The 19,172-nt window shown below is 44.2% G+C and overlaps 1 protein-coding gene across 1 annotated transcript; it reads left to right on the top strand.

Annotated features, from left to right (window-relative positions):
- The first annotated feature begins 901 nt into the window (after positions 1-901).
- Positions 902-15,180, top strand: chrna4b (cholinergic receptor, nicotinic, alpha 4b). The gene is made up of 6 exons (XM_018748976.2): positions 902-1,161; positions 6,449-6,600; positions 11,349-11,393; positions 11,690-11,799; positions 12,591-13,917; positions 14,777-15,180. Exons 1-6 carry the CDS (start codon positions 1,101-1,103, stop codon positions 14,900-14,902), a joined length of 1,821 nt encoding a protein of 606 aa, XP_018604492.1. The 5' UTR covers positions 902-1,100; the 3' UTR covers positions 14,903-15,180.
- The last annotated feature ends 3,992 nt before the right edge of the window (positions 15,181-19,172 follow it).

The following is a 19,172-nucleotide window of genomic DNA, read 5'->3' as shown; positions in this document are numbered from 1 at the left end:
AAAAGAGAAAAGGACATTACTTGGCTAATCTACACACACACACATTTTCAGAACCGCTTGCCCCGTACGGGGTCACGGGGAACCGGAGCCTACCCGGCAACACAGGGCGTAAGGCCGGAGGGGGAAGGGGACACACCCAGGACGGGACGCCAGTCCATCACAAGGCACCCCAAGCGGGACTCGAACCCCAGACCCACCGGAGAGCAGGACTGCGGTCCAACCCACTGCGCCACCACACCCCCCTGGCTAATCTACAAATAGCACATTTGGTGTTTGCATGATATGCAGGACTTGTATGAAAATCTGTTTTTCATATGTTTTATGAAAGTATAAAAACATGCAGAGGGGTGCAGAAGAAAAGAAATGCATTTCATATTTGGACATTTGAATTTTCAAATAGGCACCAGGAGTGAGAACCCCTCGGGTTGAGAAGAGGTTTGAGAGAAGGGGAAGGTGTCCGGGTTGGGGGGGGGGGTTTGTGGGCACCTGTGCCTTGGGTGCGAGCTGAGAAAGCGGAACAGTTGTTTGCCTTCACACACAAGAACAGCTCTCCTATAATCTGCAGTAGATCCCTGCAGCTGTGCCTCTCTGTATTCGGATACTCCAGACCGGATCGGAGAGACATCCAGGGTGGGAAAGAGAGAGAGTGGGAAAGAGAGAGAGTGGGGGTGGCAGAGCAGTTGAGACAGGAGGGTTCCCATCCTACCCTCGGCTAAAGCCACGGCATCCCAGCCTAGTGGAGACCTAGATGATTGAGTTGAGGAGCTGAAGGATCCGATTCCCCAGTCATCCCTATTGGCTGTGCAGCGGGAGCTCCCTCACGGTGAAGGCAATGGGGAGGCAGGAGGCGCGTGAGGAACACGAGACTCACGGTATGAGAGACAGCGCTCACATGCTGCTTTCCAGAAAGGGCTGGTGCCGAACCCAGTGAAGCGACACTCGCTCTGTCTCCTCGAACCCCGAGAGCAAGTTTGGCGCTCATTAAGACAGACCTGAAATGGTCGCTGGGGGCAGCGACACCTGAGCCGGGGGAAGACGGAGACATTGCGCGACACACAGGTGACCCTTGAGGACAAGCAGAAGCCAGACTCCAGTCAAGAATGACCCTCACCAAGTGTCTCCATGTCCTCAGCATCTTCACATCTCTGAGTCAGTGTGTAGGTAAGTGTCTCAGGTCAACGTACCTAGAGCCTCTTAGAACATCCTCAATATTGCTCTACACTCAGTGACAGCACGAATGTGTTTTTTATTATTTCTGATGCTGTGTATTCATTTTCAAAACACAACTGTAAGTCTGTGCAATATGGGACATTGATCACCGATAAGCAACAAAATAAGCAACGCAAGTGTTTTAAACAGCAGGACAATAACAGTTGGTGCGGATTTTAATATCCTGCTATCAATGTGAGCTCGTTGTTAAGAGGTTTGGGAAAATTGTTGTAATGTCTTGAATACTGAATATTATAAATCGACAAATATTTTTATTTTACCACAGGTAGATTAGTGTGCTTAATCCAAAACTTGGAAGGTAGATGTTTTTATATGTAATTTTACATTTTCAAGACTATGAGTGATCAGACCATATGTTATATTAGACCATATGTTCTATATTTTCAAGAGCTATGGTGAAGTCATAAGTTTTCTCAGAATGTTTGCAGGCAGTGAAACATATTTCAACCAGATGCATTTGGAAAGGAAAAACAAAGAGAAGCTCTCTTTAGCAAACTACATGGACCCCAACTTTCAGACACATCATAATATTTAAACTCCCACTGCCTTTTATTCTTATGGAACAAAGAGGATTATATATACTTACATTTTTCATATGTTAATGTTTACTTTGCATTTGCTTTGGTGACATTAATCTTGGCTGATGTATATGGTCCCAGTGAGAAAAAACATCATCCATGAAATTCTGTTGGAGTAGTGATGACAAAGATGTGTTTTCATGAAAAAAAGGTGATATAATGTATTTTTTTTAGAGCTTTGGTATATATCTTTACAAGACATTTTCTACTCACTGGTTTCACACTGGAAATCCATCGGTCACATACTGGGCATCTTCACATTCATAACCTTCACGGCCATGTGAACCCTTATTGCAGTTCCATGATGTTGTAGATACACAGGTGGGCCTGACCTTGGTTCCATTCATGAAGTTAGAAATGAACAGGACATAGTCCAAGACGTGTTCATAAAACTGTGCTAAAATCACTGGTTCTCCTATAACCAAGACTTTCACTAACAAGAGTAAACTGGACAAGATTTTGTGATGTGCTGATTTTCGTTGCAATGATGCAGACGAGCAGGTAGGTGTGGGCTGCTCTAACCCCTATGAGGATTTCACTGTTTATAGCCAGATCAACCTGTCAATGCAGTGAAATCTGAACACACCACAGCAGTGTCATGTGTTCTTCTTTCTCGAGACTTCTGAAAGACTCTCTCTGGGGCTTCCTGTCAATTTAAGGTCAGGTAGAGTCTACTTCGTCTCCCCTTCATTATTCGGCCTGTTACACTCTGGGGAGCTCTCCTTTATTTACTAGCTTACAGCTCACATTACTCAGAGCCGATCCGAAAATCCCCAGCACTTTGCGTTCCCAACACAGGACCCTGTGAAACGTTGAGGCCCAGAACAAGTTCTTTGCATTGTTCTTCTGCTGCTTGAGGCTGGACCTGTGAACACCGCTGGTATCTATTCTGAATACTGAGTGGCTGCCAGAAATAAACATTCGTTAAATAGTAACAAAATTCAAACTGCTAAAAAAATTTATGCATAACCCTATCTTGACTTATTCCCTAACCACATTATGATTCTGCCAGTGGCTATGTCATTTAAAGAGGACAGGTATAATTGAGTTTATTCATCTGTACACAAGTGAATACGGACAAAAGGGCCCACGGTCACCAAGGAACTCATCAGTGTGTTGGGCCACCGCCACCAGCCGCCCCAGGGAAGACATGAAGAATACTGCATTTGTGGTGCAGCTTGTTATCCCAGCTGGCCGTACTTTGGCTGAAAGGCTCTCCGATGCCCTACTACTGGTGTCCCCTTGTAGGACTATTCTTCTACAGAGACACAATGCTTTTGACGCAGCCCTTATGTGTCTGACTTGTGTTTTACACCAAAACCCATTAACAGTTTCAAGGATATTCACTACTGTTATTTATATTTATAAAATAGAAAACGATCGATTCGGAGTCTAAGTAGGACATTTGCTGAGACTGCTGGGGATAAAAAGTTTATAAATTAGCCCATGTGATCCAGTGTTCTTAGAGAGAGTTAAATATGTGGTCATTTACCTAGTGAAGGATTTTCTTAGGAGAACAGTTATATTAAAAGTAATTCATTTTCGCAAGTATAAAGATTGATGCAGTTTTCAATGGCAGCCGCTGTTCCTACTTATTGCTATTGAAGCAAAGGCTGCTTTTTGCTGCAGTGTCAGTGCTGACGAACATGATCCTCAAATCTCAAAGGTCAGCACTAAAAAACAGACAATAAACAAGAGACAATAAACAAGCAATAAAATGTGCCGAAATTACAAAATGTGTGCTTTCATAAAAGACTAACATGTAAGTAACGATACATTTTCCAGCAAAATCAACACTACTGCAAAATCCTTTAGCTGCCAGTTAAATTTGTCCATAAAATCAGACAAGAAGTTTTGCAGCATTTCAGATTTTTGTTATAACTCTGCTTCTACCTTGGCCATGTACAGATTAACATTTTGTTGGACCTTCCTTGGACCAGCTGATTCCGATTTCCCTTTCTACTTCAATAAAGTTCTCAAATGCACATTTTAACATATTCATCAGATAAGGTGTGACAGCTCCAAGCAGGGAAAGTGCGGAATACCGTATTAGCCGTTCCACATACTGTCTTATCACACGGGCAAATCACACAAGATGTTTTGCTCCCCAGAGACAGGCGACCATTGAGACACTTTGGCACACTGAATGGTATTCTACTGTGGATTCAAGAAAAAGTGGCAATAAGTTTTTCAAATACAAAATGCAAAGATTTTTGGTAATTATTTGCATGAATTATCATTTATCACAGATGTCATTTAAATCTCTTTCCAATAGGTATGTACTATATGCACTATGGGGGGGGTGCGGTTGTGCAGCGGGCTTGGCATACCGTCCGGGGTGTGTCTTCTCCCCCTTCAGCCTTGCAGCCTGTATTGCTGGGTTAGGCTCCTGCTTGGTACAAGCGGTTGTAGACATTGTGTGTGTGTGTGTGTGTGTGTGTGTGTGTGTGTGTGTGTGCACTATAGATGATCAATGGTAACTGAAGGTAAAACAGAAAACTACTCATTTTACCAGTAATAATATTTCTAATAGAGGTCTTGTCTGTACCCTGTACACAAAACCTGGCTGAATGGGATTGTTATTATTTTTTGACCTCTAGAAATTAAACATAAATAACAGCAGAAGCAGCAGCAGCACATTCCTTCACTGAGTTCCATTCCCTTCAGAATGGTTCCCTTGACAACAGTCAGTTGGCAAATTGAGGCCTTTTCTCTAAGTTGAGTGATTGCATAGTGGTCCCTAATGAGGTCTGGGACTAAGGAGGACTGTGTGTGTTCAAGGTGAGACAATCCCATACACACCTTCACTGGGTTTGTGAAGTCTCCATCTATCTGTTTGAGGATCATCTTGGAAAGTTGGGCAGAATTCCAAGCATAAGGCCGATGCATATAATTTCTGTTTTTGTCACATATCTTTAATCATTCTTAGTCCTTCAATCATTACTAATCAATATTCTAAACCACCGGGGGGCGTGGTGGCGCAGTGGGTTGGACCGGGTCCTGCTCTCCGGTGGGTCTCGGGTTTGAGTCCCGTTTGGGGTGCCTTGCAGCGGACTGGCGTCCTGTCCTGGGTGTGTCCCCTCCCCCTCCGGCCTTACGCCCTGTGTTACCCGGTAGGCTCCGGTTCCCCGCGACCCCGTATGGGACAAGCGGTTCTGAAAATGTGTGTGTGTATTCTAAACCAATGCGCGTGCACGCACACACAGGCATATTAAAGTCAGGTTTCAAAGTCAAATGTGTGTGTGTGCTGAATAAACTGAGAAGTTCCGATGTGATGGTTTTGTTAATGAATTCATCATCCATAGATACCCCATTGCTTGGGTTGGACAAGCAAAGACAGTTTGACAACTCCAGCACTGTACCCCACTGAAGATCAGGACAAAATGTATAAACACTGAAACTATGCAGAATACGACTCCTAAAAGTACATTTACTATTACATATATTCATTTAGCACTTTACTCCAAAGCGACGTACATGTCATAGAAAATACAATGTGTGCATTATGTTAGGAGAAAAGAAAACCAAGATCATGTCAACTGATAACATTGATAAATTCAAGCTTGATAGAGAAGAAACTGAGATCATTTCCAGTATGAATCTTTTGGGAGCACTTTGGGAGCACTTTGGGAGCATTTTATTGAATGCTGATTCGACCAGCACTCAGGAAATATTACGTCGTTTGGCATTGGGCAAGTCGACCATGAAGTCACTAGACAGAATCTTCAAAGGCAAGGACATCAGACTGCAGACAAAGATAAGGCTAGCTCAGACTCTCGTACTCTCAGTTGTCAAGCATGGTTGTGAATGTTGGACTATCTGTAAACATGACCGAAGAAAAATTGATTCATTTGAAATGTGGTGTCGAACGAGAATTCTGCGTGTGCCATGGACAGCGAGACGAACCAAGAAGTCAATCATGGAGGAAATCAAATCGGAAATGCCGCTTGAAGCGCAATTGATGAAGATGTGTTTGTCATATTTCGGTCATACGGTTCGAAGGGAAAGATCACTGGAGAAGGATGTCATGACTGAAAGGATCGAGGGTACAAGGCGCAGAGGAAGACCACCAATGAGATCGATCGATGCGATTACAGTGATGACAGGGCGGACGCTTGAGGATCTCATCGGACTAGCACAAAACCGAGCCCTTTTTAATTTATTGGTCTATCAAGTCACCAAGACTCGAACCCGAGTCGATGGCACATGACATGACATGTTAGGAGAAGGAGACATAGCTGCACATAGCTGTGATTCTCAAGTACAGTTAGTTTGTTTCCTTCACCATATGCACCAACATTCATCACACAAGTAGCTGCATGAAACTTTACCAGAATATCGACGATTCCTAATCACCTTCCTAGTATTTTTTTTTTGAGGTACATATAAACATTTACATTACATTGCAGGAGTAGCTGTGTAGAGGACTGATCCGGGCATGATCATGAATATTCATATCTTACATGAATTTAAGAGATTATGGGCGAAGTGAGTCTGGAAGAGATGAGTTTTAAGCCCCTTTTAAAATGTTGATAAAGATTCAGCACTTCTGAATAGTTCTTAAAATAGTTCTTTAAACTTCGACAGAGTAAAATTAAACACTGTGACCAGTACCATGAGCCATTTTCCCTTTTTTCCAGTCTGTAGCTCAACCAGGATGCGAGCCCATGCGGAGGAGCGCCTCCTCAAGACCCTGTTCAGTCACTACAACAAACTGTCCCGGCCCGTGGCTAACATCTCAGACGTGGTGCTGGTACGATTTGGTCTGTCCATCGCCCAGCTCATTGATGTGGTGAGGACAACCCTGCGACACACACTGAGACGCACAGTGGCTCAGCAGCTTTGTTAATTCTGCCTGATGAGTAATGAGAATCATAAGCTTGCATTTGTCTCAGTATGTTTTCTCCTAACTTCAGTCTGCAACCAGCAGGACATTTGTCTTGATGTCCATTGTGGAAGAAATTTTCCCTTTCCCACTCAGCCACAGGAGACCTTGAAAGAAACACACACACACACACACACACACACACACACACACACACACACACACACACACACACAGACATTTCATGACAACATTGGCTGAAGGAAGAGCCCTGGAAGTTAGGTGTCTCCCCAGTCGTTCCGTTGTCCTTTTTTATTCTACAAAGCTCATACATATTGTATTTGTAGGGTTAGGGTCAGGTGTGTCCACTTCTCTGCTCTCAGTAATTCTCCATTTTCTTTGTTCTCAAAATCTTTCACTCAAAGGCAGAAACATCCAACCCCCACCATCCAATTTTATTTAAACTGGCCTTACTTGGAGGCGAGGAATGAACATCTGCCTGTGATAACATCGTCTTGGTACGCAAGCAGGACCACTATCAGGCCACCTTGACCTTGTGCCTGGTACAGCCTGTTCCCCAGTGATTTTCCATTTTCATAATGCAGTGCACAGCCTTAAAACACATTACAAAGAACTATTACCAGTTACCATGTTTAACAATTTCTATTATTATTAAACTTCTATGACAAATAAATTTGAACACCACATTGTTTAACCATGTCGGCCCACCACCTGCAAGGTCCAACTTGGGGGTTGGGTGCAATGCCTTTCAGGCAGCAGGAGGAGGCAGGGTGGCACGAGGTGTTGCGGCCCCTTGCAGCAGAAACTGGCTCTTGGCACGTGGACTGTAACCTTCCTGGTGGGGATGGAGCCGGAACTGGTGTGGGAGGTGGAGCGATGCCAACTAGATATAGTTGGGCTCACCTCCACTCACAGTACCAAACTCCTCGATAAGGGGTGGTCTGTCTCCTACCTAGGAGTTGCACAGGGCGAGAGGTGCCGGGCGGGTGTGGGGATACTCACAAACCCCCAGCTGGCTGCCATGCAATTGGAATTTGTCGTGGTGGATGAGAGGGTTGCCTCAGTGCAACTTAAGGTCACAGAGAGGAAAACTTTGACTGCTGTGTGTGCTTATGCACCAAACAGCAGTTCAGAGTATTTGACCTTCTTGAAGAGAGTGAGTGGGGTTCTGGACAGGGCCCCACCGACAGACTCTATAGTCCTGCTGGGGGATTTATACGCTCAAGTTGGCAATGACTGGGAAATCTGGCAGGGGGTGATTGGGAAGAACGGCTTGCCTGATCTTAACCTGAATGGTGAAATGTTATTGGACTTCTGTGCTACTCATGGTTTGTCCATAACAAACACCATGATTGAACACAAGGATGCTCATAAGTGTATTTGGTACCAGAGCTCTTTGGGCCAAAGGTCAATGATCGACTTTGTAGTCGTTTCATCTGACTTGATGCCATATGTTCTGGACACTCGGGTGAAAAGAAGTCTGAACTGTCAGCCAATCACCATCTGGTGGTGAGCTGGATCAGATGGTGGGGAAAACTGACAGACAGATCTGGTAGACCCAAGCGTATAGTAAGGGTGTGCTGGGAACATCTGTCAGAGGACCCTGTCCGGAATGATTTTATCTCCCACCTCTGGGAGAACTTCTCCCATGTTCTGGAGGAGATAGGGGACATGGAGTCTGAATGGTCCCTGTTCAAAACCTCCATTGTTGAAGCAGCCAGGCACAGCTGTGGCCAAAAGCTTGTTGGTTCCAGTAACGGTGATAACCCAAGAACTCGCTGGTGTACACCGGTGGTGAGGGAATCCGTCAAGCTGAAGATGGAGGCCTTTAGGGCCTGGTTGGCTCTGGGGATTCCTGACTCAGCAGATAGGTACCGGCAAGCAGTAAAAGGCAGCAGCAGCAGCTGTGGTTGCAGAAGCAAAATCCAGAGCATGGGAGGAATTTGGAGAGGCCATGGAAAATGACTATCTGTCAGCCTCTAAGAGGTTCTGGAGAGCCATCCGGCAGAGGAGGCTCGCTCAAACTGTGCTCAGGAAAAGTGGAGAAACTCTGACCTCAAATGAGGACATTGTCAGGAGGTGGAAGGAGTACTTTGAGGAACTCCTAAACCCGAGAGATATGCCTCCCTTACAGGAATTAGGGCCAGAGGCTTCCCGGCTATCAGAGTCCATTTCCCTGGTGGAAGTCACTGAGGTAGTTGGAAAGCTCCACAGTGGCAAAGCACCGGGGGTGGATGAGATTCACCTGGAACTGCTTAAGGTCCTGGATGTTGTAGGGCTGTCACGGCTGACACACCTCTGCAATGTTTCATGGATCTCGGGGACAGTGCCTTTGGACTGGCAAACTGGGGTGGTGGTCCTTATCTTTAAGAAAGGAGACCAGAGAGTGTGTGCCAACTATCAGGGTATCACACTTGTCAGCCTCCCTGGAAAAGTCTATGTCAGGGTGCTGGAAAGGAGGCTCTGGCCGATAGTTGAACCTCAGACTGAAGAGAAACAATGCGGATTCTGTCCTGGGCGTGGAACAGTGGACCAGCTTTTTAGGACCAGCTTTTTACCCTCTCACAGATAATTGAGGGGGCATGGGGGTTCGTTAATCCCATCTGCACGTGTTTTGTAGACTTGGAAAAGGCCTACGACCTGGGAAATTCTGGGGGAGGTGCTTCGGGTGTATGGGGTGCTGAGGCCACTACTGTGAGCCATTCGGTTCCTGTACACACAGAGAGAGAGCTGTATCTGCATACTTGATATTAAGTCAAGCCCGTTCACTGTGGGTGTTGGACTCCGCCAAGGTTGTGCGTTGTCCCCACTCCTGTTTGTGATTTTCATGGACAGGATATGAAGGCACAGCTGAGGTTAGGAGGGCTTTCTATGTGGGGAAGGTGATGTCTCACCTTTTTGCAGATGATGTTATCTTTTTGGCACCATCACATGGATGCCTCCAACACGCACTGGAACGGTTTGTAGCAGAGTGTGAAGCAGTTAGTGTGAGGATCAGCACCTCCAAGCCTGAGTCCATGGTTCTCTCACGGAAAAGGTTGGCATGCTCCCTCCAGGTAAGGGGAGACAATTTTCCCCAGGTGGAGGAGTTCAAGTATCTTGGGGTCTTGTTCACGAGTGAGGGGAGAAGGGAGCATGAGATCAGCAGCAGACTGGGAGCACCGGCAGCAGTAATGCGGTCGCTGTACTGGACTGTAGTGGTGAAGGGCGAGCTGAGCCATAAGGCAAAGCTCTCTGTTTACTGGTTGGTCTACATCCCTACCCTCACTTATGGTCATGAACTCTGGGTAATGACCCGAAGGAACAAAATCGCGGTTACAAGAGGCTGAAATGAGTTTTCTCCGCAGAGTGGTAGGACTCATTCTCTGTGACAGAGTAAGAAGTTAGGATATCTGGGAGGAACTCAGAGTAGAGCCACTACATCTCCACATTGAGAGGAGCCAGTTGAGGTGGTTTGGGCATCTGCTAATGATGCCCCCTGGGTGCCTCCCTTTGGAGGTATACCAGGCACGGCCAACTGGGAAGAGGCCCTGAGGTTGGCCCAGGACCCACTGGAGGGATTATATCTCCTAGTTGGCCTGGGCGTGGATAGGAATCCCCAGGGATGAGCTAGAGGAAGTTGCAAGAGACAGGGACTTCTGGGCTTTCCTGCTCTCCCTATTGCCACTGCGACCCGAGAAGGACAAGTGGGCAAGAAAATGGATGGATGGATGGATGGATGGACCACACCATTTAGATGGAAGTTTCCAGAACGAACGAACGGTCTCCTCCCTGTCCACAGGCCACTTAGCAAATATTTTCCACAGTGGTATTTCAGTGAGCAAACAGGCAAAAGGTCAATGCATTTCATTCCAAGAATATTGTATATTCCTTGAAGCTTATCACTGATGCTCCACGAACAGGGTTGAGTTTTCACATCCGGAATCAGTACCATTCATTACAGACGAAATACATGAGTCCATTTGTCTGAGAAACATGTCCAGGAGAAGTGCACTGTATCTATTTAACAGAATCCACAGAGCCATCCTTTGCTGAACAATGATGGTTTCTGTGTGTGTGTGTGTGTGTGTGTGTGTGTGTGTGTGTGGGTGTGCGTATACTGTAACACGTACCTCTTATTTCTTCTTTTCATTCATCTACTTCAATTCTTCATAAGTTTCTATTTGTAACCTACTGAGAACAATTTTTTTTAGTAAATAAATCAGTTTGTTTAAGGTATGACATAGTTCAACAACACATCTGGAACCCCTGCATCTGATTACTTTGAGTGCATTTGAAAAAACGACATTACCAAAACATGTCAGAGCAAGTTCTCTTTGGCGAGCCAAGTCTCTTGGACATACACTTACTGCAAAAATAACCTTATTCCTCTCATTGCTATAAACTGTTTTCAAATGTTCAGTGTGTTCATGCAAATGACATGCCATGGGATAGTGTAAAGAAGGTTAAGAAGGATTGTATAACACGCAGACTAGAAGTACAAACACAAGGGAAGCCTTTCAACCCACATTTCAAACGCGACATGTTTCTTTTATTCCGCATTATTTTCCATATTTTAAACAGTTAATGCAACAAAAGGCAGAGACAGTAAACCATGAATAAATATTTTTCCAGTCATAACAGAAACATCTTTATGTGAAATGCAGACAGCCTACAGTATGAAACTTTAATACCTATCTTTTCAATCTGAACAGGATGAGAAGAATCAAATGATGACCACAAATGTCTGGGTAAAACAAGTAAGCTAGGCCTCCGTCTCCACATGAATCAATCGGGAACACATTTGTCGTGTCCTTTGAACCCAGAGAAGAAACAACAATAATTGTGATGGCAACAGCACTGCAGTAGAGTCAGATGGTGTTAGGAAACAGCACAATTTAAAAATACATATGCTTTATTTTTTAATTGCATGTACAGTATGTATATATAGCATATATGTATATATATATACATATATACAGTGTAATCCAGAGGGGTAAGAATCATGTTGTATATCACATGGTGTCAATATCAACATGGTGCATTTATTCAACAGGAGTGGAACGACTACAAACTTCGATGGGACCCTGAGGACTATGAGAATGTCACTTCTATCCGGATCCCGTCGGAGCTCATCTGGAGGCCAGACATTGTCCTTTATAACAAGTAGGATGCGCTGGAGGGTTTCGTTGCCCTAGGGACTGCGACTGCTCACCACTTGGTAGTTGTACTCAGTGAACATATTTGCCTTCAGGGGAAAACATTCTGCAGCAGAATTGGTTTTGTAAATATAAGGTCTGGTGTTCTTGATACACATCTCTTGAGTCAAAAAAATCTGGAATCTTTACAGCAAAGCACTGAAGTTATAGTTGACTCAGAAGCGCAGTAAAAATAGCAAAGCAACAGAAATATATGACGTGACATTATAAACATTTTTTAGACAAAAATATGAGGTAAACTTTTCCTTGAAGAACAATGCTGTATTTTTTAACAGTATGTAATTAAAGTTCTATACAATAAATATGCACATACTATAGAGTACGTATTATGCCACTAAGACATTATGACTAGGGCAAAATGGTAGTGCAGTGGGTAGCGTTGTTGCCTCATACCGCCTGGGATGATCAGGTGTAGGTTTAAATCTCGCTCAGTATGTGTGGAGTTTGCATGTCCTCCCTGTGTCTATGTGGGTTTCCTCCGAGTGCTCCGGTTTCCTCCCACAGTCCAAAAAGTTGCAGTTCTGGTGAATAGGCAACATTGAACATTACCTATAGTATGTGCATGGATCAATGTGTGCGTGTGCATAGCTACCCTGCAATGGACTGACATCCATGTGCCCAGTGATTCTCGGATGAGCTCTGAACTTCCGTAACTCTGACCGGGACAAGTGGATTGCGAGGGTGACTGGGTGTAACTTTGAGTAGTAGCTAGTCAACACTGGTGTTGTGTTTCCACAGTGCTGATGGAGACTTTGCCGTGACTCACCTGACCAAGGCCCACCTGTTTCACGATGGCATGATCAAATGGATGCCACCAGCCATCTATAAGAGCTCTTGCAGTATAGATGTCACTTTCTTTCCTTTTGACCAGCAGAACTGCACTATGAAGTTTGGCTCCTGGACCTATGACAGGGCCAAGATTGACCTGGTGAGCATGGCCAATAACGTGGATCAAATGGACTACTGGGAGAGTGGCGAGTGGGTCATTGTGAATGCAGTGGGGACCTACAACATTAAGAAGTATGAGTGCTGTACTGAGATCTACCCAGACATCACCTATTCATTTATCATCAGGAGACTGCCGCTCTTCTACACCATCAACCTGATCATACCCTGCTTGCTGATCTCCTGCCTCACTGTACTGGTCTTCTACTTACCCTCTGACTGTGGAGAGAAGATTACCCTGTGCATCTCGGTCCTCCTCTCCCTCACTGTCTTCCTTCTTCTCATCACAGAGATCATCCCCTCAACCTCATTGGTTATCCCACTCATAGGAGAGTACCTGCTTTTCACCATGATTTTTGTCACCCTTTCCATTATCATCACTGTCTTTGTGCTCAACGTGCACCACCGCTCACCTCGCACGCACTGCATGCCGTACTGGGTCAGGAGGGTCTTCTTGGACCTGGTGCCACGTATCCTGTTCATGAAGCGACCTTCCACAGTAAAGGAGAACTGCAAGAAGCTCATTGAGATGATACACAGGAGAGGAAGCTCCCCTGTGTTCTGGCCCAGGATGGAGGCCGAGAGAGCTTCCCTTGACACACCAAGCAACAGCCCAAATGTCCTGGCGACCTCTACGTCCACATCTCTGGGTCTCCCTTTGGATGGCTACTCATTACCTAAGGGCCAGCTGCTGTGCACATCACCCTCCAGCCAGTACTCCATCCTGCTGGAGGATCCTGCATCTGTACCTGTTCACTGCCTGGCATTAGAGGAGCCGTGTGCTCCCCCAAAAATGCGCTCACTCAGTGTTCAGTATCCATGTAGCGAGCAGGAGCTCCTCCAGACCTCCACTCGGTGCCGCTCCCGGAGCATCCAGTACTGCTGCCTGCGCGAGGACTCTTCACCCTCCAACGCCCAGAGTGGCCACACTGGCTTCGAGCAAGAGACATTCTGCAGGTATCCCGCCCCACCTGATCTCAGTGCTTCATCCACCAGGTCTGGAAGAGGGGCCAGTGTCAAGGAGCAGCCCCTCCTAGTGATATCGTCGTCCATGAAGCAAGCCTTTGAGGGTGTCCAATACATTGCAGACCACCTGAGAGCTGAGGATGCAGACTTTTCTGTAAGTATTTTCAAGGTAACACCATGGGTTACCATTGGTTAGGTGTCCTCGTGCTGTCTATCAGCAGTTCACATCTGGCTTTTATTTCAGTAAAATTTTCTTTGCAGTGTTGGTGCAGTCATTGCAGATGCAGAGCCTGAATGAAGAGTAGCCAGAGTAGCAAAGCCTCCCGAAGCCCAACGCAGACTAAGAAGAAATCGTGTTTGCACACATTATCAAGCAAATGGGGTTTTCAGAAAGTGTGGGCACAGCATCAAAGTGCCCTCTTAAATCTTATAAAGTTAATATAAGAAATAATATATATGCTGCTCATGGTCAAAATGGGTGTTTCTGTTTTCATTCTTGCTTGCTGCTGTTTTATGTTTCAGCACACAAAGTAATTTACACCATACATGTCAAAGGTTAATAAATGTCACCATTTATAGAGAACGGGAAATACAAAACATTAGCAACTTGTGATGCTATTTAGGGAGGCTAATGTCACCTGTGGCCTGGTATCATTGTACAGTGATGTAAAAACCATCCCAGCAGAAAACTGAGACCTGTTGCAATGATCTTTCTTTATTTTCACAATACCTGTGCAACAAATGCCAAGAAATGAGCATTGTCTCTTATCCTGGAGAAACCTAAACCATCTCTGGGAAATGCTCAGGTCGGTCTCTTAGAGTAACTTAGATCATCATTCATTGGACTTGAAAGGAGTAATGAGTGACAGGCATAAACAAATTACTATTCCCACAGCTTCCTGGGGGGCAAAAATCAACCATTCATGACCAGCCTATTTGGAGAGAAAATTAAAGACAGGTGAGAATTACCATGGGACATAAAACCGACAGCTTTGTCTCTTCTTCTCCCCCAGGTGAAAGAAGACTGGAAATACGTGGCAATGGTCATAGACAGGATATTTCTGTGGATGTTTATTATGGTATGCATCCTGGGAACACTGGGATTCTTCCTTCCTCCTTGGCTGGCCGGAATGATTTAAAGGACACAATCAAGTGTACCTCAAATTAGTCATGTACAGATTAATCGCTGTTTATTGCTAAAAACACATTAGCTCAACACTGATGTATTTTAAAACATTTCTGACATTTGTACATATTACTTACTGATCAGCTTAATTGTGATGTAAGTTACATTACATATTGTACCCCCTCCGAGCAGAGGAAGAGCACAGAAAATCCCTCTGAGTGTTTCATTTTCTTTCACAGCAGATCTAAAATATAATAAGGCATAAATAAGGTATGTATTGTACTAAGAGCAAAAGGCCATAAATAACTATTCCTCTTCACAGTGATCAGTTTCTTACAGAGGAACTGAAACTATAACCTGAAACTATGATTTTATTGTTTTTCTGATATGATTTCCATGTTCATGTATAATTGATCACAGTCATCTTTTTTATTGGAACCATAATTTCTATCCTTTGGGAACTGCATGGAATTAATGCATAAAAATCCTACAGGGTTCCTGATATGTTCATGTCTATGTGACCCATTAATGTTGTGCCACAGAATCTGGAAAATGTTCTTATTTCTTGTGGACATTGGCAGAAAAAAACAACCTTTTTTACACTTTTTTAGGTTCCATGTGCTGAGGATATGTATAATGCACCGTAGGATATCAGAATAAGCCCAGAATTTTGGCATTTCTTCATCCATTTAGTCTAGCAATTTTCTAATGCAGTGAACAAATGTGATCTTTTCTTTTGCTGTAAACTGATTTGCAAGAAATATATCATGGCCAATAATAGATGGATAGTATATCACCTCATCTGACATGAAACGAAACACGATGCTGCTCTTCCATAATGCATCTCCCATCAAGCTGCAACACATTCCAAAAACTAATCTCACAACTCCTGTTAATCATTTATGCAAAATGATTACATTTAATGTCATCAAGCAGAAAGAAAAGTTTTCAGGAATTAGAAGTAGCTCTGAATTTTCTTCACTTTGCCTTCAGCTGATGGGTAATGTCACTAGTGCGCCGTCTAAAAACGAGCACATTTAACAATTCTAGTCGTTGTATTTACTAAAGTAATGCATTTGCTGTTTGTTGTTGCAGAACAATTTAGAGAAGAAAAAATAGGGACTTTCAGTAGTATAGCATTAAGAATAAAATACAGTAGGATGCAAGATTATAGTCATGAAATACTAGTTAAGATGCAAATTATTTATTACAGCAACAAGGACACTGGGGTAAAGAAGCCATAACATCTCACTCCTAAAAGTGCACTGTAAATAAAATAATTCTGAGGGTAAAGTTAAGTCAGTAAATGTGACATATAAAGACAACTAACACTGTAAAGTAAGTTAAAGAGAAATGCGACAAAATGAAAAAGTGAAAACAAAAATGTAAACTGAAACATTTAATATAATTGAAATTACCAGTCAAAACAATGTAAATGTTAAAGGTATATTACAATTTTTTTTCCATTATACACATACAGTATTTGGTTTGTATTACAAATTAACAACCTTGAAAAAACAACTTATTAGCATATTCTCATATCAGTATGTGCTGAAATGAAATTTAATGTTCTTGTTTCTGGTCCTGTTCAGACCGAGAGTGAAAAACTGCGGAAGCACATATCCTCTCTTTTTGTTCCACTTACGCAACGATGTCAAAACGTATGTACCGTACCTCCTTTTTGCAATGTAATTACATGTATAAAACTAATTTACTAATGCATTACCAGTCTTTGTTATTAATATGCGTGGTTCATTATTAGCATTGTGCTCTTTTTTAACAATACACACAACTCATCCATGTGGCATGGGCTGAAATTAATATGATATTTTTGCAACAGGAAATGCAGACACTTTTGATGGAATGCTTTCCCTCTGGACTCAAACTTTTACTGATGTGTGAATTTCAATGGGAATGTTTACAGTACGAGGGGGTGATGCTCAGTGCTGGATTAGGAGGGAGAAGTGTTGACAGCTGCATGCAGAACAAACAAACACTGTCATTCCATCCTTCTCTTACGTCTGTAACTATACATGAGTAACAGAGGAGAACATACAAGCAAACCAAGTGTCTTTGAGCAAAAATATTTGGTCTGCTTCCATGTTCTGCTCTGTTACTCATGTAAGAGAATAACACACAGCCTTTTATGGGAGAATCATTATACTCTGTCGGAGAAGCATGTTGGTGCGTTAGGCAGCAGCGGTTCACGTCCAGCTCAGAATAATCGTAGATCCTCTGGGTGCTCTGGTTTCCTCCCACTGTGCAAAGACATGTGTTCAGGTAGAGTGGTGACTCTAAATTGCCCTTTGTGTCTGTGAATGAGTGTGTGATTATCCTGCCTGGACTGGCATCCCGTCCAAGGTGTGCCCTGCCTTCTACTCTGTGCTTCCATGATAGGCTCCAGACTACTACAATGAACAAGTGGTAATTGATAATGAACAAATAATAATACCAACTAACAAATACCCAAGACACTTGTCCTTCCTTGTGTCCTGTGTGACACATTTGCGCTGGCAAAAATTTCCCCTGCGATTCTCTTGCTCGGCTGTCTTTCCCTCGCTCCGCCAGCCAATTGTTCAGTGCTGCATGAGGACCCCCTCGCTATAACCCTTAAATATCTCACTTGTCCCTGTTGGGATGACAGGAAGGGGATTTTTCCTTGTCCGAACATTGCCCTTGGCCACAGTAAAGGCCCTTTGCGATTCCAGCTGCGCTCAGAGTTCAGCTCTCAACCCCACATTGCAGATATTGCATTTCTGCAGTCTCAGCAAAGAGATGTTCATTGATCTTTGCAGCTCAGCACATTGTGGAAATGAGGAAATATGTATCTTTTACCAAGGTTGAACTATGAACATGCAGAAAACTGAAATATGAGAAGATTTTTTCAATCCTAAATTCTGTAATAGAGATTGGAGGTTCCAGGGCATCATTAATAACTGAGCTCACTCTGCCATTCACCAGCACATGGGTTTATTGCCAAGAAGGATACAGCTGGCTGACTCTAAGATCTTCACAGTATACCATCGCTTGGAGCAACACCCTGAGGCTGACTGCTAGGTACAGAGGAGCAATATGCCCATCACATAAGGCCAATTTACAGACCAGACCTGAGCACTTGCTCTATTTGTATGGAACATTGTTGGCCATCTAGAACAATCAGCACTGCTTTTCATGGCAGTTTGAAGGGGATCTCGTGCAGGCACAAGGTACCCAATTCCCATTCAAACAGTACTTTTCCCTTTACCAGTGGAAGCCTACCCCACTAGTGTCTGTAGGGGAATGGCTTGGTTTGGACTGGAGTGTGCTGGAAGGCTCTCCTGCCATCACTAAGTGAGGATGGGCACTGAGGGATTGTGGATGGGGTGCTGTGAGCAGCAGATGCTGGACTGTGGACGTGTGGGACAGTTTAAACACTTTTGATGGACAGGTTGTTGCCAAGAATATGGGCTGGTCTAATACTTCTCTTCTGAACTACCTTAAAAAACTTGTCAATGTCCTTAAACAAACATTGCATTGTGCGTCTCTGACTTTCACAAACGTGCCAAGGACCCTTGACCCTTGGTTCACTTGAGCACCCGAGTGAACAGGTTTATGGAACCCCTGCACCTACACTACGGCATACAACCAAGTGGCTGTCCCAAATCAAGCAGTTGATCATCTGTGCTATTTATATTATTTGCATCAATAAAAATAAAACCGTTCTGAATATACAACAGGAAGGGGTGTGGTGGCGCAGGGGGATTTGACCGGGTCCTGCTCTCTGGTGGGTCTGGGGTTCAAGGTCTGCTTGGGGTGCCTTGTGACGGACTGGCGTCCTTTCCTGAGTGTGTCCCCTACCCCTCCAGCCTTGCTCCCTACGTTGCCGGGTTTGGCTCTGGCTCTACATGACCCCGCTCAGGACAAGTGGTTTCAGCCAGTGTGTGTGTGTGAGTATACAACACAATGTCAGTTCTCATAAAAATTTAAATAATTAATAAACAATTTTCCTTTAAAAAATTAAATTATTGTAATAATGGGGGCGTGGTGGCGCAGTGGGTTGGACCGGGTCCTGCTCTCTGGTGGGTCTGGGGTTCGAGTCCCGCTTGGGGTGCCTTGCGACGGACTGGCGTCCCGTCCTGGGTGTGTCCCCTCCCCCTCCAGCCTTACGCCCTGTGTTGCCGGGTTAGGCGCCGGTTCTCCGCAACCCTGTATAGGACAAGCGGTTCAGAAAATGTGTGTGTGTGTGTGTATTGTAATAATTAAAAATTACAATTTTTAATAATATATACTAAATAAAAATAAAA

This window comes from Scleropages formosus, chromosome 19 (assembly GCF_900964775.1).
Source record: "Scleropages formosus chromosome 19, fSclFor1.1, whole genome shotgun sequence".
Classification (NCBI taxonomy): domain Eukaryota; kingdom Metazoa; phylum Chordata; class Actinopteri; order Osteoglossiformes; family Osteoglossidae; genus Scleropages; species Scleropages formosus.
The sequence above is the reverse complement of the archived record's forward strand: the minus strand, read 5'-3'. Positions and strand labels throughout refer to the sequence as shown.